Source organism: Rhinolophus ferrumequinum, chromosome 13 (genome assembly GCF_004115265.2).
Source record: "Rhinolophus ferrumequinum isolate MPI-CBG mRhiFer1 chromosome 13, mRhiFer1_v1.p, whole genome shotgun sequence".
Taxonomy (NCBI): domain Eukaryota; kingdom Metazoa; phylum Chordata; class Mammalia; order Chiroptera; family Rhinolophidae; genus Rhinolophus; species Rhinolophus ferrumequinum.
Window position 1 is genome coordinate 8,565,987 of NC_046296.1, and position 19,663 is coordinate 8,585,649.

Sequence of the window (19,663 nt, forward strand, 5' to 3'; positions counted from 1 at the left end):
ATAAAATAATATTGAATGTCAACTGTAATTGAAAAATTAGGGGTGGACGGGTGGCTCAGTCGATTAGAGCGCGTGCTCTGAGCAACGGGGTACTGGTTCGATTCCCACATGGGCCAGCGAGCTGTGCCCTCCACAACTAGAATGAAGTCAATGAGCTGCCACTCAGCTCCCGGCTGGCCAGTTGGCTCAGTTAGTTGGAGCGCGGCCTCTCAACCACAGGGTTCCCGGTTCAACTCCCACAAGGGACGGTGGGCTCTGCCCCCTGCAACTAATAACAGCAACTGGACCTGGAGCTGAGCTGCGCCCTCCACAACTAAGATCGAAAGGACAACAACTTGACTTGGAAAAAGTCCCAGAAATACACACTGTTCCCCAATAAAGAAAAAATTAAAAAATGAAAAATTTTAAAGGGAGGGAAAGGTTAAGGGGAATAACAGGTCCAAATTTCCAGGTATAGAACAAGTAAGTCATGGGGATGTAACCCCTAGCATAGGGAATATCCAAGGTGTGAACAGAAAATATGGTGAATGTTTAAATTAAAAAAAAATGTATTACAATAAAAGACACATTGCCATTAATCCCCCTCAAAATACTCCCCTTCATTTTGAACACACTTATCCCATCATTCTTGCCACTTTCTGAAGCAGTTCTGGAAGTCCAATTCCATGATTGTTTTTAGTTGTGCTGTCATGGCTGCCTCGATGTCCAGAATTGATTCAAAACGTTAAACTTTCATGGTCATTTTGACTTTGGGGAAGAGCCAGAAGTTTCACGGTGCCAGATCTGGTGAATAAGGTGGATGGAGACACACCGTAATGTTTTTATGTGACAAAAATTGCCGTACCAGAAGTGATGTGTGACACGGAGCCTTTCTCATAGTCAATAATATTGTGACAGCAAGGTACGGTGTCAGATGGTTGCTGGACTTCTCATGGTGATCACTTCTTTGGGTATATGAATGTTGAGTAACTCTGATGGACCCTGAAACTAATATAATATAGTATGTTAGCTATATCTTTAATAAAAATAATTTTTAAATAAAAATAAATAAAATGGCTCACAAAAACCAACAAATAAATAAATAAATAAAAAGAGTAATCAGGGAAGGCCTCACTGAGAAGGTGGCATTTGATCAAAGAACTGAAGATGAGGGAACAAGTCATATTTGAGGGTAGAGTATTCTAGGTGGGGGGAACAGCCAATGCAAAGGCCTAGAGGCCTAGAGAACCACACAAAGGACCGTAGCAGGCAGTGAGGTCAGAGAGGTGACAGCAGGGGGAGCAGGCCTTGGAGGTCACTGTAAGGATTGGGCTTTACTCTGAGTGGAATCTAGCCATCTCTGGGATGCAGATAGGCGTTTGGAAATCAACAGCCTACAAAGGGCAGGGCACCCTGAGTAAGTAAGGAAGAAAAGAGAAGAACAGAGACCCCAGGACGGAGACCCAGGGCGTGCCAACAAGCAAAGGAGGTTGAGGAGGAGCTGCCTGAGGTAGGAGACGACCCAGAGAGACTGAACTCTAGTTCGGGGAGGGGGATGGGCGACGCCAAATGTGCTGACAGGTCAAGTCTGATGAGGACTAGGGATGACCGTGAACCTAGCATGGACATCCCAAAGAAGAATGACTGGAAGATGCCAGCCCTGGAAAGCACTTTGACAACATTGAGGGTGGGCACTTGGACAAGTGGAAAGAACTGCGGAGAACAAGGAGCAAGGGGGCAGCAGCTGACAGACCCTGACGAGCAGTGACAGCGGGCAGCTGGGTTTCTCCAGAGAACAATGGAGTACCCTGTGTCCTTGAGCTCCAGAGGAGGCGCCTCTCACCAGGGCCAGGAGGAAAGCAGATCCCTACGTTAATTAAGTCCCATCAACAGCAAGTAGCTGCTTGCCAAGCTGGCCCAGACCCTGCCTCTGAGGAAGCATCCAGGCAGCAGGGACAGGCGCTGCCTCCTTGGGAAAGTACACAGGCCTGGAGGAGGAAATGAGTCCCTGACCAAGAGGAAGGTCACAGCCCTGGGAGGGGCCAGAGGGTCTGGGGAGAGACAGGCGAGCTGAGGCCAGCTCTGAGTGAGAAAAGCAGATGGAATGAAATGCCTCTTCCTGCCCATTCTGGGTAATGCCTGGTGGGCCAGGGCAGTCTTACACTGGTAAATTTAGAGTAGAAATTAAGCAGATTTTTAACTCAGCCTGTCTTGGAATGATATTTTCTAGAGAGATGGAATTATGTAGCTGGAAGAGGCTTCAGTCATCGTGTCCTCCAACCACATATTTTATAAATGGAGAAACTGAGGCTCAGAGAGGGCAGTGATTTGCCCTGGGTCACACAGCCAGTGAGTGGCAGGGTTGAGAACCAGCGTCTGGGCCCCTGACCCCTTTGATAATCTGCATGCCAGGGGCTGCCTGGGAACTGTTGCTGCCACTTGAATCCATACACTGAGGACACCACACTGTTGAGAGGAAGCAGAACCCAAGAGAGGCAATATGGGCTCTGGCAGAGGAGGGAGAACAGGGAGAAGCCTGGCTGCAAGCAGGGTTGGGCTCTAGGAGCAGGCAACAGACATCCTGAGAACAGTCCTGGCCCAAGTGGAAGAAGAAGAGCGAGCTCTGGGAGAAGGCAGATCTCAAGGGGGCCTCAACCCCTGGGAAGCAGGCACAGACAGGCTGGTAGGCATGAACACCCTCCACCCTGTCGTGCGGGGGAGGCAATGCCACTTCAGTCCTGTGCACAGCTGTGGACCGGAGAAGCTCAGTACTCGCTGGGTCCCTCTCTGTGTTCCACCTGGCTCCTGCTCCTTATTCACTTCCCACTGCAAATGCTCATCTACTTAATACTTTTCTCTCTCACCTGAATCTCTGCTGTGCTCTGCAAGATCACCTGCAGGCAGAGTGGGATGGGTGGGACCCTCGCCCTGCAACCCCTCCCAGGGCAGAGAAGCCAGGTGCTCTTCTGGCCCAGGCCAGCAGCACTGTGCATCGATGCCTCGAGTCCTGAGGGCTGTTCCTGCACTGGGGTGACAGCCAGATAGATGTGCACGGCACCCTCGGGGAGTGTACAACCGAGCCAGGAAGATGGATGGAGAGGCAGGTAATAGTGCATGTGAAGAAAAGGGGGTGTGCTGAGAGGCCCAAGGTGCACGCTATTTGGACAAAGGTCAAAGGACCTTTAGTTGAAAGGCAGGTCTGGGGTCTGGTGAGGTGACCCGTACCCAGATTAGAAGGATGAACACTCATTTATTTGTAATTTCTCTAAGGATACTCTGTTGTTTTTGCTTTGTTTGACAACGCCAAAAGATCTTTGCACCTTTAAATAATTATCTGGCTCAAAAGATAATCCCTCAGGAGGAGAAATACAGCCATTTTAGCAAGAACAAGGCTCCAGCTCCTGTGGGGAGTTGTAATCTGAGCCCTGAACCCGGCAAGCAGTCTGGACAAGGAAGTTTGGGGCCCAGGTGGGAAATCGCTGGGAGGGGTCTTGAGTCACAGAGCCACTGTCTACTTGTACTCAAGAGGGGCACACACAGAGTTGAAGTTCAGGCCAAGCTAGACTCCGGGCCTCCCAGTTTCCCAGGGGACCCACGTTCTCCCCCAGTCACAGGAGCCTGGACCCTGGGCATTTCCTCACTGGCCAGTCCCAAATCCCTTCCTGTGGGAGAAGAGGGCTGCAGCACAGTCCTTTGAAAAGGCGGTTGAGTCAAGAGAGCACATACCCGACTTGTCCCCAGCAGGTCTCCTGCCACAAAGGGGTCTCTATGGGAAGGGCTGACAAGGAAGGGCAGGGAGAGGGCAGTAGCTCGGAACAGCCTGTCCAGCTCCCTGGAGGAACAGGACAGGGAGCACCTGTGAGGCCGCCAAAAGGGGGCCAGGGCCTCTCGGGCAACTGCTCCCCTCAAGCTTGGCTGCTGTCCAGTCCCGTCATCAAAGACAGGCAAGGCAGCCCTGACAGATGTCACCAACACTGAGCTGTCCGTCATCTCAGCGGGTCCCCACAGCACAGCAGGGCCACATGTCCCGTGAGGGTTACAGGAAAAGGCTCTCCCTTGCCTTCTCCCAGGGCAGACCGCTGATCACCCCTCACGGCTACTTTCCACAGGGCTTCATCTTGGGGGCTTCCGCCTCTGCCTTGAGTATGGACACCAAGCAGCCCAGAGCCCTTGTAGTGCCTGGGGCAACTGTGTGGGTAAGAAAACCCTGGCCTACCATAATCCAAACATCCAGTGGCTCCATACACCCACAGTTCTCAAACTGTGTTTCAAGGACCCTCCTTGGTGTCCCACGAGAGGTCAGGGCATGAAATAAAGAATAAGTGCCTTCCAACAGATGAGTGGATAAACCAAATGTAGCATATCCATATAATGGAACATTAGTCAGCCATAAAAAGGAACAACGTTCTGATACGTGCTACAATGTGGATAGACCTTAAAAACATTGTGCTTACTGAGATAAACCCAACAGAGAAGGACAGATATTGCATGATTCCATTTACATGAGGTACATAGAATAGGCATAGTCACAGAGATAGAAAGTGGAATAGAGGCTACGAGGGGTTGGGTGGAGGTAGGAAGGGAGGAGGTATTGTTCAATGGGTACAGAGTTTTTGTTGGGGGTGATGAAAAAGTTTGGGATATAGTGGTGATGGTTACACCACATTGTATTTAATGCCACTGAATTCTATACTTTAAAATGAGTAAAATTGCAAATACTATACTAGGTATATTTTACCACAATAAAAACAATTTAAAGAGTAAGTGTGTCATATAAGTTTGGGAGACAATCAGTTCTCAAATTTAAATGGGTTTTCTTACTGCAGGACTTTTCAGGGCCTTTACGAAAGGGATATATTATGCCGTGATCCCAGTGGAGAGGATCATTGAACACTTTGTCCTTAAAAGGCCTCGTCCCATTCATCTTAGAGCTCTTCATTAAATTGCCACATCTGGCTTCCTAGGCTGCCTCTCATATATGGAAGAGGCATAAAAATCTTTGTCAAACCCCTTGCCCTGATTTTCATTTAGAAAATAAAGGTCAGCATAGCTATCCCAAAGTGTGTGTACCCCAAAACTTGGGGTTTTTTTGTTCTATTTTCTTCTTCAAAAATGGAGATTTCTTTTGTGGGAGTTGGGAGTATTTTGGGTTAAGAAAAAAAAAATGTGTGTGTTCCACGCATGTGTGTGCGTGCAAAGGGACATTCTCTAGCAACTTCTGGTTGTGGAGTTGGAAATGAAAACCCAGAGGATGAATGCTTGGTGTCTGTGGGCCAGATGGCTTTGATGGTGGTTTGGGGGATGCGCTTGGCACAGGGCTAAGTTCACAGCACCGCGGGGTGGGATGATGGCTGGTCCAGGGCATGCGTCGCTCCTCCCAGAGGGGAGACCCTGGATAACTGCTCAGCTGACGGTGGGTGAGCACCAGGTTTGATGGTGACCTGGGGTTGGATAGCAGGATGTTAGATTGAAGAAAAAAGATTGGATTCAAGCCCCAGCTATGGGACAACTTTGTGTGAGTTACAGCCCAGAAATGTAGTGTCAGGGAGTGAAGCCAGAGGGGAAAATAGTTTTAACTGCTGGAAACATGATGAACCTGTCAAAAATACATGAAATCAGCTAAATAAATTGGAAAGAAAATAGCAAGGTCTTGTTTATTTTTGTATGAGTGTAAACATTTTTTAAAATCATTAAGAAAGAGAAAAATAATTCCTGTACACACAACTGCCCTATGTGACTGACGTTTTGGGGAAATCAAGGAAAGGTGGCTATGCTCCCAGAGTAGAGAGAAGCCATCGGCAATAGGAGGCAGTTGAGAAAGAGATTATGAATTCAGAGGACCCAAGAGATCTAAGCTAAGGATAACCACTGGGATATGAGCCCCCAAGAAGCCTCAGAGATCTGGGGCAACGCTGGGTTTCCCAGTGAAATGGGTGGCGGGGGAGATGCTTTTATTTATATGAACAAGGCACTTAAGATGGCGGGGCAGGCACATAGGCCACTGCCGCCGGGGAAAGCAGGGTCTGTCTGCCTGGCCACATTCTGCGATTGAGAGGACTCGAGTTCTGGGGGCACCAGGGGGCCTGGGTAGATACAAGCAGAGGGAAGTTAGATGAAAAAGAACTGTTTCCATTGCAGCAAACAGTAGAGTTCAGAAAGAATCTTGTTTCATGGGCAGCCAGAGAAAAGGAAACTGGGACATGACTGAGAAAGAGAGGCTATTAGGGTCTCAGGTTGGGATTCGGACAGTGCCCCTGGACGGCCAAACTGGGAGTCACAACGACTGGAGAGCTGTTGGGGACACTAGAGGAGAGGATGGGACCATCCGTGAAAGGTCCGATGGGCAGCTAAGGAGCCTGGACTTTGATATGAGGCGATGGGCACAGGGGAGGGGCTTCAGAAATAAACCTCTATCAGCCATAGCAGAGGAAGGGTCAGCCACAAACAAATCCGAGACAGGGAGGGAGGCCAGCCAGGAGGTGGCCATACAGCCCCATGAGCAATAACGAGGGGACGTCCTAACATGGCCTCAGTCACATCACCCTGGTGGTGCCCCAGAAGGCTGCCTGAGGGTGTTCCCATTGTAACTTACTCCAGGGCAGCCCTGAGACCAGAATGGCAAAGAAAGCACATCTCTTCAGTTGATTCAAAGTGATTGCCTGGAACACTGTCATGAACTCAAGCAGCTTCAGGGTCCCTGATTAGTGACGTCTGAGGTGGGGTGGTAAGGGAGTGTGGCAGGGTTCATTAATTCATCCACATACATTCATTAAATGTTTATTTAGCACCTACTACATGCCAGGCTATGAGGGTGCTCTGAAGCTAGCCTCTTTGCAGGAGCTCAGTTCTCAAGGGCTCAGCCAAGAAAGAGCAAAAAGCCCCAAGCCCAGACTCCACTCTGTCTGGACCTTCTCCTGTTGAGCCTCTTTCAGGCCTTGGGAAAGACCTGTGTCCCATTTTCTCAGAGTCTTGGGCAAATTAGTTGTTTGGTAGTTATTTGTGGAAGGAAGAAAATAAATGCGTGAATTATCAGTCATATTTTCCAATTTTTATTCATTCATTTAACAAAAAAACCAATATATACATTTTGCAAGACCTTTTCAAAGATTTGGAGATGAATCAGACCCAACCTTTGCCCTCTAGGAATTCTTAGCACTATCCAGAGATTAGACATGTGCCCAAATATCTGTAAAACAAAGTCATCAGTTATAAATCCAAGTTCCTTGGGGAGCCTGGCTTCAGGAAGGCAAATATAGCTTGTCTGGGGTGCAGGGGAGCAGAGGGGAGATGCATGGGAAGGTGAAAACCCATGGAGAAAAGGGAGAGGCCAACTGCCCTTTGCCCCATTCCCTGCCCCACCCAGCCCAGGCAGGGCCCCTCCATGCCTCGCTATCCCCCTGGAGCCTGGAAACAGAATGCAGCTATGCAGGTGGGGTGGCAGCAGGAGGTCAGAGTGAGAATGGCAATATAGATCCCCTTGAAGGAAACACTTGGAGATGTCCAAGACTTGCTCTGAAAAGGCCAGCTTATTTGTCACTCCGGCTACTGGCAACGACCCCTTTGTAGCTCAGGAAACAGCATGGAAGGAGGAAGGTAAATGCAGTCCCTGCTCCAGCTGCCTAGCAGGCTTACCATGGCTGACCACAGCCCAGCGCCTGTCTCAGCCTAATCAGCTGTCCCCACATCTCTGCCCTGTATTACAGGCACAGGGAGCTCTGCTTCTCTAGCTCTCAGCACAGTCCCTGCACACGACTATGCTCTCCAGTTCTCGGCCCCTGGAACCTGCCCACTCATGTCTCACAGGCTGGTGAGAAAGGGGAGATGGGTGGGGGGTGATCAGGAAAAGAAATAGGACAGCACAGGGCCTTGGAGGACATGGTGAGTTGGAAGGAGGAGGTCCCAGGACAGAGTGGTGGGCTATGGGGACAGAAAGGAGTACAGTGTGGGGAGATGGAACCCACTTCAGACCTTGGCCAATCTGTGGGCTCAGAAAGGGACTCACGGAATCCCCTTCCCCAGAACTTAAGCCTCTCTCCTGGGGCAGTCTGACGCCACAACCAGGAAGCAGTGCCGCCTACAAGGTCGGACAATTAAGTTCGCGAACTTGTTGCAACGATGTTGCTAACCTTTTTTGATATTGGAGGGATTATTCATTATGAATTTGTACCAAATGGACAAACCAAGTTCATTCTTTGGAAGTGCTGAAAAGTTTGTGTGAAAAAGTTACACGACCTGAACTTTTTGCCAGCAATTCATGGCTCTTGCATCACGACAATGCACCAGCTCCCATGGCACTGTCTGTGAGGGAGTTTTTAGCCAGGAAACAAATAACTGTATTGGAACACCCTCCCTGCTCACCTGATCTGGCCCCCAATGACTTCTTTCTTTACCCGAAGATAAAGGAAATATTGGAAGAAAGACATTTTGATGACATTCAGGACATCAACCGTAATACGACGACAGCTCTGATGGCCATTCCAAAAAAAGAGTTCCAAAATTGCTTTGAAGGGTGGACTAGGCACTAGCATCAGTGCATAGCTTCCCAAGGGGAGTACTTTTAAGGTGACCGTAGTGATATTCAGCAATGAGGTATGTAGCTTTTTCTAGGATGAGTTCACGAACTTAATTGTCTGAACTTCATATATGCGTGGAGTTTTTGAAGAGCCTTGTAAGGCTCAGCCTGTGAGCTGGGGAGATCTCCAACTCTGGAGCCGTTCTTTGTGGTTTCGTCCTGCCAAGAGGAGGAAGCATGGTACTGCAGGAACCAGGAATGCACACAGAGGTGCACACGTGGGCCTCTCACATAGGTCCCCATGGTCCCTGAAGGGGGTCCCCTTGTGCCTCTGTGGCTGGTGGCTGATGAGTCATCACTGGCATGCGGGGCCAGGACCCAGAGTGAGTGACAAAGTAAGGACGGTGTGCCAAAAACCAATCGGCCAATGATTGTGACCATGAAGCCTCGGCTGGCCTGGGAATGCCCTCACAAGGCCCCAGGAGGGTGGCTCTTCAAAATTTTTATTTTGGTGAGTGTCTTCTTGCATGGTTGCTTACAGAAAACTGTTTAGAGACTGCTGATGGAATTTGAATCTGTCTGAAATGGATTTCCCCTACCTGGGAATGTACACAAGCATGTGTCTGGAGGTGCATGTGCACACAAGAAGGATGAGTGTGTGTGTGTGTGTGTGTGTGTGTGTGTGTGTGTGTGTGTGTGTGTGTGTGTGATGCACAAGAACACAAGCTGCTGCACTGGGGAAGAAGCTGGAAAAGAAAAGAACAGCATGGACTTCTTAATCAGTCATATACGTACGAGCACGTGTATGTGTATGCACACACACACACCTCCCCATTTTTGGCACAGCCTGTATCCCACAATCAGTGATTCTAAATCACTTTTTTGTCAGAGACCTAAGCCCACTTAAACCAGTGGCTCAACCTTGCCTGCTTATTAGAATCACTTGGGGAGCTTTTCTAACTCTCCATGCCCCAGTTACATCCCAGACCAATACATCAGAATTTATGGTGATGAGACTTTGGCGGCATTAATACTTTATATAAATACTTAATATTCTCCTTAGGTGATTCCAATGTCCTGTCAGGGCTAAGTATTCCTTTGCACAGAAAACTTCTATTCATCCCTCAAGACCCAACTCCCATGGCCCCTTTCTAGGAAAGGCCTTCCTGATACTTCCCCAGGGAGAGTTAGTTTTTTTCTTTCCTGAAGCTCTCAACATCATCTTAGTCATCTGACTATATCATAATTATTTGCTTGTCTGTCTGTACAAAACCATGAGTTCTGTGAAGACAGGCACTACATGGGATCCATTTCTCTATTGCCAATACCTAGCTTAGTGTCGATATGCAGCTGACCATCAATAGATGCCAGGGAGTGAAAGGGAAGTGAGTAACGAAGGCCATGAGTAGAAAAGGGGTGGGGAGGGGAGGCCATGGGTTGTTTCTGGGTGGTAAGGCCATGGGTCAGGTCCCCTGGCAGTGGGATGGGGTAATCCCCACCCTGCCCTTTGGTAACAGAAAGGGTCCACTGGTGTCAAGAAGTTTGATGCTGATTGGTCCACATTTCCCGCCACCAGCGTCACTCAGAAGTTCAGAGGTACCACTGAGGGGCTGTGACCTGTGCCTGGAGTACCAGGGAGAGTGACCCTTCCTAACTGTTCCTATCAGCCCCCATTCCAAGCTCTGGCCTGCTTTGTCTAGCCTGCTTCTGTGGCACCTGTGCTAGGAGGAGTGCTCTGGGCGATCTGGGTCCCCTCCTTCTGGCCCAGATTTTGGTCCTTGGCAAAGAGCCATGCAGGGGGGAAAACATGAGTGCGAGAAGAGGAGGCTCCCTACAGCCAGCTCCACCTGCAGACACTCCAGCCCCAGCCCAGGAGCCTTAGGAACAGGTAAGGGAGGGTGACCCTGGGTGGAACCAAGGGACAGACCTGTATCCGCAGGAGCACAGCCTTCTTTCCTCAGCACCCGCCCTCCTTTTGGGCAGCCCTGCCCCACCGGCACAGCACTTCCACCCTGACAGCCCTTTCCTAGTTCTAATCTTATTACCCCCTCCGCCATCCCCATGGGCCTTTATTGTCCCTATTTTAGACAGGCCCACTGAGGTGAGATGCCATGACAAGGCTACTCAAAGACTTTGGGCTGGGACCGGACTATGGGGCTGGAAAGGGGTTAAGAGCACAGAACTTGGAGGGAGGCCACCCTGATTTGAGAACCAGCTGTCACTAACCGGCCCTTTCTCCTTGGGGCCTTGGTTTCCTCATCTATAAAACGGGATTAAAAATAGAGCCCACACCTCATAAACTGATGGTATGGATTAAGTGAGGTACAAAGTGGAAGGAGCTCCCCACATGTCCCCGACCGGGCCTCCTGGTCACTAGTCTAGGTTGAGGTCATGGTGAGGGCCCCCTCTACCCCTTTACACACACACACACACACACACACACACACACTCACACACACACTCACACATTCACACACTGCCCACTTCCTGGAGGGCTCTCAACCTCTAGGGGGAGACCAACCTATCTCCTCCCCCAATGCACACCCCCTCGACTGACCAGCCAAAATCTTGGTCACCCCACCCACAGAGTCCACTAAACACACGCAAGTGTTTTCTTTACATGTTGGGGCTTTTACTTCAATTTGAAGCAGATGGTTGAGCACAGGTGTGAACAGCTTTGGCCTCCTGAGTGAAGAAAGGAGCAGGCCTTGGCTTTGAACATGCCCCACTCCCCGACATACTGACCTATCCCCCTGGTCCCTTCCTCCCTGCTGTCCCCTGCATAACCAGTGACAGACCACTGGCCTCCAAGCAGGGTGCCATCTTGCTTGCCCGGCCAGGCAGGCGGGCCACAGGCACGGAGTGGCTGGCTGGGCTGCCTGGGCTGACTCAGGAGAAAAGACCCGTAGGCAGGTCGCCTTGGGACAGGTCCCTGGGGTGGGGTGTGGGGTGGTCAATATTCCTTCTTTCCCCCAATGACCCCCCTTCCCGTGATGCTCAGGACCCAAGAAGGGAACATTAAGAATCAGGGTCAGAGACCTGAGCAGCCAGTGGGAGGGAGAAAAGGGGCCGGGATCTCGGCTCCCACTGCCAACTGGCACCCCTAGGCTGCCTCTCACAGCCTCAGGAGGCTTATCTTGCGCCCAGCTAGCTCAGGGCCCAGTGTAGAAACATAGGTCCAGGGTGGAGGGCCAGGTGCTTCCAATAGTCACCAAATGTCCATCCCTTCCGTGACTTCCTAGTGGAATTGCTGACTCGTCTTTGGCTTGAGATAGAAGTCAGGCAACAGGAGGAGCAAAAGTCATAGGGCAACGGTGTGGCTTTGCTCTGTGGGGTTTTCTCACCACGTTTTGTTCAGTGTCTCTGTGGACTCTTTGGCAATGAATTTCTGCAGCCGGATGGTGGGCCTCGGGCCCCAGGCAAGGGGAAGGCTGAGCTCTCCCCTCCCCACCAGGCAGAGGGCAAAGTGCGAAGTCACTGTGGAGTGGCTGGGGTAGGGCGGAAGGGTGAGGGAGGCAGGTGTGCTCCTGTGTGACCCTGAGAGGCAGTGGTCTGAGCATCTGGCAGCTTCTTGGAGAAGACGAGGCTGGACTTGGCGAGCTCACCTTCTCCTCAGGCTCGACTGGAAAGAGGGCCCACAGCAGCGTTCTTGGTCTAGCCCATGGCCGGTCACTCCTGAAAGAAACAACCAACCATCAGAAGCCACCCCTACTTGTCCTGACTCTTGTTTCCAGAAGGTTGACCTGTACCAGGTGCCAGACCTCCTCTCACTTAATTATTGCAGCTGCCCTGGGAGGAAGTGGTACAGCTCAGGCAGGGGACTGCATCTTGGGGGCTTCAGAAAGTGGTGGAGCCAGCATTTGGACCTAGGGCTGGCTGCCTCCAGAGACCACTTGTCCCCCTTACTCCCCTCTCGGCATTTCAGAGCCACTGCTGCTTATGTTGGTTCGGGGGAATGGGCAGGGACACAGGGGTTAGAGGGCGCTCAGGGCCACCTAGTCCTTAGACAGCAGTCACACCTCAGAGGGATGCAGAGTCAGGCCTGCCCCGCAGAGACGGCCATCCGCCGCGCCCTTCCCTACACTGAAGACAAGAGCACTACACCAGGTGTCAAGAGGCAGACTAGTTGCAACCTGCCAAGTGGATGATCTGAGACAAGTCACTTAACTTTCTGAGCCTCAGTGTCCTCGTCTTTAAAATGACACAACTGAAGCAGGTCAGTCAAGTTCAAGCCTTCTTTTGAGCCGTAGAAATGAAGTCTGAGCTGTTGATCCTAACACCGAACACAGATAAACCTGGTTCTGGTCTATTTGGAGCAGCGAAGTGGGGGAGACACATCAAGAGGGGACCCAGAGTCCTACTGCATTTCCTCCAGTATTGTCTTCCCCGGGACATCTTGAGAACTCAGGGCACTAAGGAGCATAATTTGAAAATCCGTAGGTTCGACCAAAAGTTCCTCGCAGTCCGGACCTGTGGAAACTTTACACTGGCAGCTGAACTTGGTGTTTGATCATGAGAAAACTGACTGGAGGGTGTGACCTGCTACCAGGAAGGCACAGGAGATGGGGAGGGTCATGGGAGCTGCTGGGGTTTTAGCCTCTAGGGGAAGTGAGAGCTGGTGGAGAAGCTCTAGGAGGGCTCCAAGTCCGCCCAGAACATGCAAACAAGTACCAGCACAGCCTTAATAAAGCAGGTCCAAATACTCCTTCTCTCCTGATTCTCGCAACAGCCCTGCACAAACAGCCAAGCACTTTTGAAGCAAAACATTTGTCAGGCACCTCCGACAGGCCAGGGAGCTTCCTCGCGTCTGCATCTCAGAGGTGAGCAATCCCCAGCTCAGAGAAAGAAGTGCTAGAAGTTGGCAGCATCAGGATTTGAATCCAGATCAGCAGTGTTTATTCTGCCACACAGGGGCTGCTCCTGCTGAAACGGAGGCTCGGGGAGCCGGGATGGAGCCAAACCACGAGACTGGAGGGCTGCGAACCACAGTCCTGGGGTGGCCGGCTCGGCAGGCAGCCAAGGTGCAAGCTGGGGCAAGGCGGGAAGGGGGGTCCAAGGAGGGCAAGGGAGCTGGGCCAGGAGGAGGGTGTGTCATCAGCTAACAGAGGCGAAGAAGGGGAAAAGGGAAAGTGAGAGGAGGAAGCATCTTGATGTGGTGAGGCCAGGCTCTCATTCTCGGAGCCCACGGTGCATGGCTGGCCCCAGCAGGAATCTGCTTTTTGTTACCGAGTCTGAGGAGAAGGATTAAGAAGCGGAAAGGAAACCCGTGGGGATGGCACTGGGTCTGTGGTCCACGGGGTGATTTACAGCCCTCGTCATCCCGGCGCTGACTGCCTGGGCGGGCCCTGCCAAGGACAGCCAAGTTCCTTTCTTGTTCAGCCTGCCTGTGGCCTGGGGGAAGGCGTGGAAGGCTGCATCAGCTGGAGTGTCCGGGCAGCCGGACCCCAGCCCGAAGACCTCTGTCGGCTCTCACACTCTGCTGAAGCCACAGCTACCACCCAGAAGCAAGGGAGACAGTTTCTCTGGCCAAAACCTGACATTCAATTCTTGACCGCACCTTTTCCCTTGTGTCTACATGGACCTATGTTCCCACCACCTACCTGGGCCCAGAAGTCCCAGCACATGTATCTTCCACCCAAGGAAGCCTCTTATCAAACAGGGCGTGGGGGGAAGAACACTGAGAGGCCTTAGGTGCCAGAACCTTCTCTACAGTTAACCAGCTGTGTGACCTAGGGGAGCGTACCTCACTCTCTGTTTTAATTCCTTCACTTGTACAGCAGGGGGTTAGCACTCCCCAACAAGAGGTACTCTGCAGAACACTAGCCAGCTGAGGTATATCCCACGAGTTTGGAAACACCACAAACCTTGGCTCCATCCTGGAAAATCACCATGACTATTAGCATATTAAAGGCTCTGTAAAGTCCTGCAGTAAAGAAATTCATGTGACTTTACCCAGTGTTTTGTGAACTCACTCAATTGATGGTGTGATTACAACTGCATCATAAGTAGAAACTCACGCCAACCTTCTGGTAAAGTGAAGCTTATTGAAGGCTGCAAAAGGACATTTCAGAGAGGCCAGGGGGAAGACTCAGGAAAGGCAGCAGAGGGCTTGCAAACCTCAATGGGGGCAATGTGTGACCCTTTCCCTGTAGGCACCTGTGAAAAACAGCACAGGGCCACTTGCAGTGATCGGCGTCTTTCCTGCCAGACTACTAACTGGCGCAGTCTCTCAGCACCCCAACCCCAAATGCCCAGCAGAGACCCTGATTGGTCCAGCCTCAGTCAGATTTTTTCCCCTGGACCAATCAGTTGTGGCTGAGGAATGAGAGACAAATCAATGCTATCCTTTCAGAAGGGGCTGTGTGGGGGGATAAGGGGTGTGAGTATGCGTGAGTAATTGCACATACAGAGGAGGAGGCTGACAAGTACTCCCTCCTGTGACAACCACACCAGAGACCCCTGCCCGGCGACATCACCGAGTGTGAGAAGCACAGCTTGAGAGGACCTCTCGCATCCCTCGTGCTCTGGCTTCTCGTGGGTGCTGTTTCCACTGTGGGCCAAGGCTCTAGGTACATCTGGGTAAGGCTCTTGGCTCACTGTCCTAAGGAGCCCCTGCATCTCAGCCGCTCATCACAGAAGATGCCCTTTCAACACAGGTTCTGCTGCTAACACAAACTCTGAAAACCACTAGACAAGATATCCTCTCCAGTCCCTTTCGGCTGGTCTGACATGCTGAGTCTGATCGAGGTGATTTGGTCAGTGTGGCAAAGTGGTTGAGTTTATCACATTTAGAAACCATCCTTTTAGCTGTTCACTTGTTTGTAGCCAGAACATCAGCTCCGCTAAGACAGGGACATGGTCTGCTTTATTCCCTGCTGTGGCCCCTGTGCCTAGAACAGTGCTGGACGCAGAGCAGCATCTCAATAAAAATTTGTTGAGTGAGTGAATAAATATTTCTAGTTGCAGGTATTTTATTGACTGGAGCTTTTATATACCACAGGATATGTCTCCTATGTCAAATGTTACATTGAGAATTTTTGTAAATGTGCTTGTGCTTTGGGTGAACTTTTGGTCATTGTGAACCCTAGAACAATTTTGCATGTTTTTTGCTTTTGTCCACTTCCAGTTTTTTTTAATTCCTAATTATACCTCCTCTGCTTACTGAGTTTGCCTCTGGCTTTAAGCAGATTGGTTTCCTCTCTTGACCACTCCTATGTGATGCAGGGTAATTTTTACCACGTTGGGGGCATTAAAACAAAAAACAATTACATCTGCCTTCTAAGTTATTTTACCTTTTAAATTCATTTTCAGTCTCTGATGTCCACTTTACCTACTTAACCATTTTTCACTATTTTCAAATTATACATTTTCCTATATTTAAGCAATTTGTATATAGCCTTCTACCTACAGAAAAAGTTGTCCAGTAGGATTGAAATCCTGACAGTTTTTTAAAATTGGTTTGTTCCAAAACGAGAAGTCAAATTTCAAATATTATTTTAAAATTAAAACACGAAAGACAAGCAGGGAGGATGTATTTCTCAAGACCTACACCATTAAGCATTATTTTATCTTTCACTTTTAAGTACACCAATGTGTGGGCTAGAAAGGGGGTTTCATGTTCCATTCTGAATGCTGAACTCTGGGGTTCATGATGGCACCAAAGTCAGCGAGCTGTGGGGCCCTTGCTAGGCTGGTTCATGTATCCAAGCCTCGGTTTCCTCATCTTTAAAATGAGCACAGTAGGTAAGTTACAAAGAATCAATGAGACAGTGGGGCCGTGCCCTTGTCACGACCTGGCGCCTAGCAGAATCGCTGGAACATGCTGGCTCACATTCCCACAAAGAGCTGAGTCCTAAGTTTGACTAAATGGTGTTGGAAAATATAGAATAAACAGGTTGAAAAGCCTCAAAACAAGTAACCAGAAATAGTCACTTTGAACCAACTGCATCTTGACCAATTTGCTTTCAACATAATCTTTTTTGAAAAAAATAAGCACAATTTTTAAAATTACATAAGTCGTGTCTATTACCTGATGAATGGATAACCAAAGTGTGGTATATCCATACAATGGAATATTATTTAGCCATAAAAAGGAATGAAGTACCAATATACATGATAGAATATAGCTGAACCTTGAAAAAAGTATGCTAAATGAAACGAGCCTGACACCAGAAACCACATATTGTATGATTTCATTCACATGAAATGTCCAGAACAGGGAAATCTATAGATTAGTGGTTGCCTAGGGCTGGGGGGTGGGGGTGGGGGGGACTGAGGAGTAGGAAGTGGTAACTAAAGCATACAGGGTTTCTTTTCAGGCTGATGAAAATGTTCTAAAATTGACTGTGGAGGTGGTTGCACATATCTGTGAAAATACTAAAAATCACTGCATTGCATACTTTAAATGGGTGAACTATAATCTCAATAAAGCTGTTAAGCTTTTTATTTTTTTACTTTTAAAAATGCTATTTTATTCCTACTCATGTATGAAAGAAATGGCTGTACTACCATATTTACATACATTACCAATATTGGAAACCGAGTTCAATAGTGAATCACATCTAAATTTTATAAAGAACACACAAACATTAGGACACTGGTTATAGAAAACAGAGTAGGGGAGAAAACCATTAGCTATCATTTTCATTTTCATCAAAAAGCAGCACCCTCTGAGAAGAATCAAATCAATTAGTAACATTCATCTATTCTGCAAAATAATATATACATAGGAAAATTACTGATTGTACTGATTTTATTACTTTTACTAAGCCATTTTATCTTCCTCACACTCAATGCAAAGAAATAAAACAATATGAAAAAGGGTAAGTCCTCATTATTATTCACAATAAAGAGTCTGCTTCATTCTGTGGGCCTGGGCGTATTGTACCATAGGGAGTACTTCGTGGCGCAAGTAGATCAAAGTACCATTTTCATTCTGACCCACCAAATAGAATCTCATGCAGCTTTGGTAACTGGACTAGCTCCATTGGGTCTGTAATAGACTGAACCTATTTCTGTGGAATCCCCAGATCTCAGTAAATAAGAAAAGATCCTATACAAGAAAAAATAACACTCTGTCCATACATTACGTCTGTAGGCTCTTTCTTTAGTGTAAGTTGGGAAAAGGGGCCCTTTCTTGAGTACATGGATACAAGTACTGTTGTGGTCTAAAGACTGCTGAATTGATATGTCTGTTACAATGAAGACAAGGTAGACATCAACACCGTGGTCAGATTAGGAAACTTCCACAACTTGTCTCAATTCTTCAAATAATGGAGCAAGTTCCACTTCTAGGCTGACAATGAGTCCTGTATTGGCATTGCTGCTGGCTATGAAGCTCACCACCAAAAGTAAACAGTTGAATTGAACCACCTGGTAGGCATTATAGTAACAGATGATACTTTTATTTTTTGAAAGTCCAAGTTTTCTCCCTTGGTCTGCTGCAAGGGCAAAGGTAGATGAGAAATAAGGTCTCAGCGCATGCTCTGGAGCATTGCCATTGGCCACTTTCCTAACAGGCCTTCCATCTCTATCTGATACAACACTAGCGCGGAACCCTTCGACACCTGCAAATTTTTTACACAGGAATCACTGTAGGTCATTTGCCATGATGAACCCTTTTCTCCCATAGGTTCAAAATCCACGCGTTAGCCCACTCCTCCTCCCAACCCCCCAAGATCTAAGCCCAAAGGAAAGCGGAAAGGACATCCTGTCCTACTCCAGCTCACTGCCCGTGCCACCTGTGGGCCCAGGCCTGAACACAGGGCAAAGCGGCACCAGTTATCCAGTTTTCGCCTGCCTGGATCTCCAGGCAGCAGGGTTCTGGGCTGCCTGCTATCACTTCAGGGACAACTTCAAAGACAGGTTCCTCTGAAAGCTGAAAGCTGCCGTCGCAGGATTTGTGGCCTCTTCTCCTAAATTTTTTAAAAATTTGCATAGGTAGCACATTAACTATAGAAAAATTAGAAAATACTGAAGAGTGAACAGAAAATCAATTTCTTTAATCACGCCAATCTCCCCACCGAGAGCAAACCACTGACAGTATTGGGGGACTGCTTCCCTATGCTTAGACACACCTATATAGTATTTTATGAAAGTGGAATTATGTTGTGCAAACTGCACCGTAGCTGGTGTTTGTATTGTCTCTAAGACTCCAGCCCATATATCTTTGCATTTGGCAGATCTGCGTTCACATCTTCTCCAAGGGCCAGGCTTTGCTGAGGTTATTCTGGGCACAGGCACAAGCTTGGGCTTCCAGCCTCCAAACTTCCCAGGGAACTGGAAGCAGGTATGACCAACCCACCCCCAGAGCCTCCCGCCCCGCCTGGCCTGGGCGCCATGGGTGACAGGCAGGAAATTTATGAGCAGCTGGAGTTGGCTGCTATTTGCCGAGGGCAGGAACATGGCGTGAATCAAGGATCACACTGTGTCCAGGCTGGGAGGGCCCTCAGAAGTCCCAGGCGTCTGAGAGTTGCAAAGTTATGGCCAGAGCCCCTTGTGAGCCAGGAGAATCTGCCTGGGAACCATGAATTGGGAGAAAAATTCATTTACTCAACAAAGATATATTAAATTCCTACTGGGTGCCAGCTCTGTGACAGGCACCGGGGTTACAATCCCTGTCCTGGGGCAGCTTACAGTCCAACTCCAGGGTAAAATTGAAAACCACTGCTGCTGCTAAGTGCCGTCGGTTCTACCCATCCCCCCCGGGTGTTCTGCGGGCTGCTGACCAGCAGTGACTGAGCTGGCTGGGGATCCCGGCTGCGGTGTGTGGACAGCTGCCTGTGCTGCTCAGAGGCCACCCCGCCCCACAGGCCCCAACACCCCAGGTTGGGTGCAGCAGGCCAAACCCCTCATTTACTAAGGCCCGTGGGTACGCTCAAACCTCAGAGTCAGTCAATGACATACAGAAGAACTTTCCTACCAGTAAGAAACAGCCACATCAGACAATGTTGAGGATGAGAGCAAGTAACCCAGCAGACCCCTCCTGTGCTAAGATGCTAGGGCAGAGCTGGGTCTCAGGTCTCCTGTTCACGCACTGTGCACACACCCCACACTGTGCTAGGGGGGTGGGGTTTTGCTGGCTGTGTCCCTGATGTAGGACAATGGAGGACCAGCTCTAGTCCAGCCTCTTGTAACCCTCAGCCCCGCATCCACTGCAGGCTGGGAAAACGT

The 19,663-nt window shown here is 49.4% G+C and overlaps 1 protein-coding gene and 1 pseudogene across 3 annotated transcripts in view; both read right to left on the bottom strand.

Moving 5' to 3' along the window:
* Positions 1-848: 848 nt before the first annotated feature.
* The window catches only part of ATOH8 (atonal bHLH transcription factor 8), a 41,909-nt gene continuing 23,094 nt past the window's right edge, over positions 849-19,663 (bottom strand). Inside the window, exons 3-4 of one of the 3 annotated variants that reach the window (XR_004424830.1) lie at positions 12,097-12,166; positions 849-987 (exon numbers count right to left, since the gene is read on the bottom strand). Coding sequence is in view for 2 of the 3 variants with exons in the window: in XM_033124910.1 (XP_032980801.1) it covers positions 13,736-13,882 (147 nt within the window). In the remaining variant the exon portion in view is untranslated. Of the gene's footprint in view, positions 988-11,099; positions 12,167-13,720; positions 13,883-19,663 lie in introns of those variants that run through there. The other 2 variants (XM_033124908.1, XM_033124910.1) reach the window with 2 other exon arrangements.
* LOC117033040 (ragulator complex protein LAMTOR3-like) lies at positions 17,626-18,100 on the bottom strand (annotated as a pseudogene).